Source organism: Nematolebias whitei, chromosome 2 (genome assembly GCF_014905685.2).
Source record: "Nematolebias whitei isolate Nwh7 chromosome 2, NemWhi1, whole genome shotgun sequence".
NCBI lineage: Eukaryota > Metazoa > Chordata > Actinopteri > Cyprinodontiformes > Rivulidae > Nematolebias > Nematolebias whitei.
In genome coordinates this window covers 52,009,043-52,016,640 of record NC_056499.1, presented here as the reverse complement: position 1 = coordinate 52,016,640, position 7,598 = coordinate 52,009,043, and the positions used below count along the sequence as shown (strand labels likewise).

At 43.9% G+C, this 7,598-nt stretch overlaps 1 protein-coding gene across 1 annotated transcript in view; it reads left to right on the top strand.

Moving 5' to 3' along the window:
• Positions 1-495: 495 nt before the first annotated feature.
• The window catches only part of kifc3 (kinesin family member C3), a 30,471-nt gene continuing 23,368 nt past the window's right edge, over positions 496-7,598 (top strand). The window contains exons 1-7 of the mRNA XM_037694795.1: positions 496-513; positions 2,832-2,982; positions 3,315-3,400; positions 3,742-3,807; positions 6,674-6,817; positions 6,926-7,165; positions 7,405-7,578. Coding sequence (XP_037550723.1) covers positions 496-513; positions 2,832-2,982; positions 3,315-3,400; positions 3,742-3,807; positions 6,674-6,817; positions 6,926-7,165; positions 7,405-7,578 — 879 coding nt within the window. The remainder of the gene's footprint in view (positions 514-2,831; positions 2,983-3,314; positions 3,401-3,741; positions 3,808-6,673; positions 6,818-6,925; positions 7,166-7,404; positions 7,579-7,598) is intronic.

The window sequence follows — 7,598 nt, the reverse complement described above, 5'->3', positions numbered from 1 at the left end:
CAAGGCTGCTAGTCTCTGCTTCTCCTCAGGGAGGAAGAGCTCACCGGGACGGCAGGAGGTTGGCGTGGCAGAGACCCAGGCATCCTTAGCAAAGGTTGTGCCGGTTAAAGCTGGACAACTTTTCCTTCTTCGTTCTTCTGACAGTGCTAGCTAGCTGGCTGAAGGGAAAAAATGGGAGCCGATTACTCGGTCTCACCGTAATTTATACGGACCGGGGGTGAGGCCCACACAGTAGGTGGGCGTGGACTAAAGTTTTCATTGCTGTGCTGCACGCGTAGGGATAAACCCACTAGCGATAGTCTTACAGGGTGAAGCCTATACAAAATAGAACCCAAGATGCAGGCTGTACAAACATGCCTCTAAGACTGTCCATCACATCATAGCAGGGTGTAAGACCTAGGCAGGCGAAGCGTACATGGAATTCCATAACCAAGGGGCTGAAATAATATACAAGAACATATGTGCCAAGTATGGACTGGAGGTCCCACAGTCAAAATGGGAGACTCCCCCAAGGTTGGTGGAGAATGGCAGGGCTAAGAAACTGAGACTTCCAGATCCAGGTGATGGCTCAGGTCTCTCTTATAAATGAGTCCCCGAGACTCAGTGGGATTAACCTGTATAAATAAAGGTTGAATGAATGGCTAACCAACCAGACGTAGTGGTTGACAAGCAAGAGAAGAAGGCAGATGTGCTCCTTCCTGATGTTAGTCACTTGGGATTGCTACAAGAAGCTTGAGCAATGGAAACATTGTAGAGTCAAGGTCTCAGTGGTGCCATAGATATGTAGAACATGATGCACTTTTTATAAAGCTGTACTTGATGTATACTATAGCTATTTTTGCAACATTTGTTGCTGTATTGTTCACAGTGAATGTGATACAAACCTCTCCTCCTCAGATGATTTTGTGTAGTGAGAGCTTTGCTCTGCTTGTTTGTTCTGTAATGAACGATACCTGTGTCTGATATTATTCATAATTTAAACGGATTCTTTCATTTTTCTGGACTGAGTACTCTCGTGCCTTGAATGTTTAAATGTGGACGGAAACGTGTTTTATCTTTGACTCACCAACAACAGTGGGTCGTTTATTTAAAAACGATTTAAACACATCACACATTTACAATAATTTGGCAAAATTGATTACAATAAACACAGCTTAATTAATGAGCTTTGCACTGAGAAAATCATACGGCCATGATATCTCACTTGCAACTAATTACAACAGACATTTATGAAAATATCTGGATGATTTACTGGCAAGATAGAAGAGTTTTAAAGATGGGGAAATGAAGGAGTTTAAATGGAGAGGAAATGGATGAGGGAAAAGTGGGTTGATAACGAACGGCACCCTCCATCCGAACCCAGCTCCACCTCGGTACACTTCGGTAGTGAGGGACTCGTTACCTTGTAGAAGATGTCTCCAATGGTACGAAGTTCCATTTAACGCTACCTTTCCAGCGTCTCCATAGGAACAGCTGCGAATCGTCCAAAGTAGTGACGGTACTTCGTTCAACACCACACTCACCTCTCAGGTGGACTCACATGAGTTGTGAGCCCGTCAGAGTTCCACTCAAATGTGGAAGATTCCATAATTCCCACGAGACTCGGAAGAACTTCGGATCATGTCTGGAACTTCTTGTTCTCTCCAGCAACTTTTCTGTTCGGTTCTGCTCTCCGAACTTTGTTCTGCGTAGTTCCCGTTGTTCTGCCTGGAACTAGGAAGTGTCGTCCCTTTTAAAGAGGTCACTTCCGGTTCCTCTGAGAACTTCCTGATTGGTTGAACGAACCAACCGGGGTGTGGTTTTAGGGACGTTATAGGTGATTACAAGTCAGAAAAACAGCGGAATGTTTTTGGAACAGACGGAGAAATGTTTTTGGAACAGACAGAGAAATGTTTAGGCGAGATGACAGAAAGCAGGTGCCAGCTCCTCTGTTTCTGTCTGAGAGGTTTTAAAAACATGACAGTTCGTTCCAATAAACTTGTTTGCGTTTGTCTCCGACTTTTGACCGACATCACAACTTGCTCATTTCAGACAGAAGATCAAGAAAATGAATAATTACTCTGTAACAGACATTAACTAGATTTCTACTTTGAATGAGGATTAAAAATCATTAATACTGTTTCACAGTTGATTTAAAATGAGTAGTTCACTTCAACATTTAAAATGGTTTGAACTAAACACACTTTGATTATCAAGATATTGTAAAATAGTAATGATAATAAAAAAGAGAGTGTTCTTTCAATTGATCAGTGCAGGATACAAGTAGAAAGTCTCTGGATGAGCTTAATTTGTATTTCTGGATACAAATCAATGAAATAACAGTTCCTGTCCCAGGAAGGCTTTTGACCTGAGGCTTAGTTCACTACAGTTCATACAGGATAAATGGTTTGGTTTTAACTGAGATACTGGTTTCTACAAAGCACAAGAATAAATTTCGTCATTGTTGTTGGTCCACTTGGGGTCATGGGTTAGGATCTGTAACTGGAGGAGCTATGACTTCAGTTTTCAGCAAATTGTTTTGGCTGTCCACATGAAAACATGAGTGGATTCACTCTCGTTTGTAAAACATGCTATTTTATGGTTCCCGAAATACAGTTTCTGTATTGACGCTAGGCTGAAACAATAAAATATGTTAAAGTATTTAGAAAAAGCTTCCAATGTGGGTGGGGCCTTGGTGTCTTTCTGTAACATTTCCCTATTTTATCCTCCCCTCATGTGTCTGACGGGTCTCAGATGGGTTTAGTCATCCAAACAGCTTCTAAAAATTGTCTCGTTACAAATCACTCACACGGTATGTAATCATTTTATCTGTTGTGTGTGTGTGTGTTTAGACTCTTCAGGACAAAGTGTGTGAGTTTCAGGCTCGTATTCGCTCTGAGGAAGTTGCCCGTCAGCTGTTGGCGCAGCATCACAGCGTCCAAAAGCAAACGCTCAAAGACTTTCGAAAGCTGCAGGAGCAGCAGTCATCGACCACACCTAATGGTGAGATGCACGCACGCACGCACGCACATACGCACATACATACACACACACATGCACACAGCGTAAACTGTGATTAGTTCATCTTAATAACCTTCCAGGTTAGGAAAACACCAGACAACTCTGGTCAGTTTTGTTCCCATACTGACCTGAGATCTGTTCTGGAGCCATCTGGACAAAATATTTGGTTGTCTCAATTTTTCTCCAAACAGAATGTCTCCAAATGGTTCTGGACTGGGATCCAGATGGTTGAACCCATTCAATGTTTTCTGGAGCTGGATCCTGATGGGATCAGACATCTAACAGAACCTAACGTGTCTTTCTGTGTTTCTAAGGTGTGACGGTGCTACAGGCCGGAGAACATTCAGATTGTTTCAGGTGTTCAGAGAACGAGCAGCTCGTTATTCAGCTGCGCACACAGGTACGTGCACAGGTAATGCAGCACACCTGTGTAGACCTGTCCTACCCTCCATCAGGTCTGATTTGTAATAAACAGAGGAGGTATTATGGTGTTGATGGTCTTTGTGGTTCAGAACAAACTGAATGTTGAAGCAGTTCTGCTAAAGAAAACTAAAACTGCATCTAAAGATCCAGAGGAAGCTGAATGTTTCAGTACAAAAAGCTCATCAGTTCAGTTCTTATGAAATGTATCATCTAAAGTTTAAAACATGTCATTATAAGGTTTTAATTCTCCTTGTCTGGATTTTGGATGAGTCCTGTAACTGGTGTCTGGAACTGAAAGGATCTCAGCTGTGTTTGCAGGTGGAGGAGCTGGAGGAGGAGCTGTTGGATAACACCCAAGAGGTGGAGAGACTTCGCTCTGAGCTGGTGAGGGCCCACCGGGTCACATTCCTCAGCAGCAAGCACTCACTAACCTGTTTCTGAGTCTCTGAATCGAATGTGAAGCACAAAACCAGACCTGAATCCTCACACAGCACCTGAAGGTCTGATCCTGTGACCCTGACCTGAACAGTGTTTATTACGTTCAGAACCAGGCGAAATGCTGAACACCATCACTGCTCTGGTTTCACGATGAACACAATTCTCACAAAGACCATGACACTCAGAGAGGAACATCTGGAGAACCACAGCGTGACATCACTGAAACATCTGAGGCTGTGAGATACACCATGGATGGATCATCAATTATCTTTACCCACTTATTCCTCTCTGGATCATAGGCGTCGCAACCATTATATGTGAAGGGGACAAGTCCCCCCCCATAAAAAAAAACGTTAATTTGGACCCCCCCCACTTTTACTGTGAAACATTAGTTCAGGCGGCACAGTTTCTCTGTCTTCAAGAACGAATCCATTCCACTTGATTAATAGGAGAATACTCATACTACTAAAACTCCACTCCAGGTTTTCCTGGTTACCTCCAACTCTACACACAGCAGAAACTGTTCAGGCAGCAGCTGAGTCTTCTGCCTCGGCAGAAAACACGCATAGGTGGAGGAGATGGAGACACCTCTGTGTTGCTTGCTCACCAGTTTAGCGAGATTATGTTGATCATAAACATATATTCATGTTAGGAGGATGCTTGAGAGAAACTCTACGTCTGTAGCATCTTAACTTAGCAGTAACTGTGACGCTGTAAGACGCTGCAGGTGTAAGAGACGCTGTGTGTTCAGGTGCATTAAAGTTGAAATGTCTTTAAACTAGGGATGGGGCCGGTCCGATCCAGTATCGGTATCGGCATCCGATACCAGCATAATTTACGTATCGGATTTTTCAGATCCACCTGCCAATATTTCCGATCCATGATGCACGTTGGCTTCAAACTATGGAATGGATTTCCTGAATGGCGGCGTGTCTCATGAGCCCAGAGTAATAAGACCGCCACACATTCAGAAAATCCAGTTCATAGTTTGCAGCTAGTTGCAACGTGAGGACTGAGTTAGCAGCACTGTGGCTAACTGCTAACCAACTTTTCATCGAAACATGTCCACTGTGTGGAAGTATTTTACACTAGAAACACCACAAAACAAGACAGCAATGTGCAATGTCTGCAGAGCCATAGCGCCGCATTAAACCACGTTAAAGTTAGTTTTACGATGGACATTCGAGCTCCGTGGCTTCAGCGAGGCACTATTCTTTGGTCAAACCGAAAGAGGCGACTCGACCTCGGCCAGCCGCGTCCAATCTGCCCCGCTCAATCTGCCCGTCTCCGAGGAGGGACAGACTGAGTGCGGCTGCCCCAAATCAGGCTGCCTGCTTCAGATTGAACAAGAAGAAGACATCGCTGAATCCACGGAGCTCAAATGTTTACCGAGAAGTTGCTAAACTTCATCATAATTAATGACCAATCACTATCAGTTGTAGAAAACAAAGGATTTCTCAGCTTTATACTTGCAGTCAAGATATAGTTTACCCTCCAGGAGATATTCATCAGTACAACAGTAGACAATAAAAAACATATGATTTGAAAATTATATATATTAAAAACATAAACAGCTACATTATAAAGTGATGTAAAATACTAAAAACAGGAACATGTCTGTTGGTTTATGCCATGAACTTAGCTTGAAGCCATTTAACATGTTATTTAATTTAATTCATTTATTCATTCATTTAAATGAAACAAAATAAAAAAAAAAATCATCAAAAAGAAAACATTGAATGAAAAGAGTGCAGTAAGAAGAAAAAATTCTTATATCTGCCCTTTATAAAATATAAAATAACTTTAAACAATCACTTAAATTAATCACTTTAATATCCACTTTAAAGCTAGGAATAAAAAGAAACATGTTTTGTGTTAGCAGAATTTAATTCTAACTTTAAAACTTATCCAACATTAATAAAACTTACCTCAATTTGCCTTTTTGGACATGCATGCATATATTTGTACAAATTGTACTTGAGAGGAGATTATTACAGCCTCATATAAAATCAATGATGATCATGATATCGGAACTGGATCGGTATCAGCCGATATTCAGATTGAGGTATCGGGATCGGATCGGAAGTAAAAAAAAGTGGATCGGTGCATCCGTATTTTAAACCCCCACACCTTATTGTCCTCAAGCTTCGTGAGAAACATGAGTTAGATGAGTAGTATTGAACACAAGTAAAAAAGTCCAGTGGTGATGTTTTTTATTTCTCTATAAACACAAATAGTGCCGACCTGACGCTCTGTATTAAAGTGTATTAAAGTTAAAATGTCTTTAAAACCCACAGCTGAATTTACACAAACTTGGTGAGAAACATGTTTTAAATGTGTGGAATTAAAGGAAATTTAGGTGAATTGCTGCTTTTTTTTGTACATTAGTGTACACTTCTTTACGCGCGCGCGCACACAGACACCTACAGACATCATTGTGTCCCCCCAACATTATGGATGCTTCTGTCGCCCTTGCTCTGGATCACTGGTGCCCATATCCAGCAGTCTCTATCCTGGACAGGTCTCCAGGCCATCACAGGAACACATAGAGACAATTGTTCACTCTCTCTCACACACCTAGGGACAATTCAGAGTTACCAATCGGTCTAACATGCATGTTTTTGGTCTGTGGGAAGAAACTGGAGTACCAGGAGAAAATCCACACATGCACAGAGAGAACATGCAAACTCCACCCAGAAAGGTCCCCAGCCGGTATTTGATTTGGCGATCACCTGCTCGCTGAGACAACAGCTCTACTAACTGAGCCACCGTCCAGTTATGAAAGAAGTATGTTTGTCCTTCTGTCCTGCAGGGGGCGACAGACCTGGAGAAGCAGCTGGAGCGGCTGCTGGTGGAGAACGAGCGTCTGAAGCAGGAGCTGAAGTCATGCAGGAGTTCAGAGCTTCAAAAGCTCGACCCGGCTGCAGAAAGCTGCAGCTGCTGCCCCCACCGCCAGGTGAGTCTGTACAGGTGTAAACCCAGACAGCTGAGGGGCTCGGGTGCTCAGTGCACAGGGTTGTTGTTTCAGGTGAGTAGGAACCTTCTCCACCTGTCTGTTCTGCAGGATGTGGAGCTGCTGAGGAGGGAGGTGTCCCGTTGGCAGGTCCAGGCCCGTCAGAAAGAGCAGCATCTGGCTGAGGTGGAGCAGCTGCTGCAGGAGAGGAGCTGCAGAGAAGAGGCTCTGCAACAGCAGCTGGAGAAGTTCAGGAGGAGGCAGGGGGAGGTGGAGAACCATCTCCGCCTCCGACTGCAGGAGTATGAAGAGGAGCTCGACTGTCAAGCTGCCACATCCCCGAGAGTCAAGGTGAGGGCACAGACAGGTGGGGACGGAGCTTAAAAGTTTGAAGCAATCAGAAAATGTTTCCATCCTCTGACAGCTCTGTATGGAAGCCCTGAGAGGACAAACTGTGAATGACCTGTGATCTCAGAACATGAATCACTGTTTTTTCTCTACAGTGGACTCTGTTTTCAGACATTTTAGGTCACCTGGTTGAAAACAGCAGAGGTTTTGGTCAGAGGGTGAAATAATGACCTGTCCCTCAGTTTGTGGCTCAGACGCTGACGGTGGACTCAGCACACACACACAGAACTACGGCTGAGGTGCAAAAGAAGAATGACGCCCTGCAGGAGCAGCTGAACGTCCAGAGGCAGCTGCTCAGAGAGCTCGAGACGCAGCTGCACGACTCGCAGAGAACCTGCGCCCAGCTCCGGACCCAGGTGAGTCCGACTCCGGACCC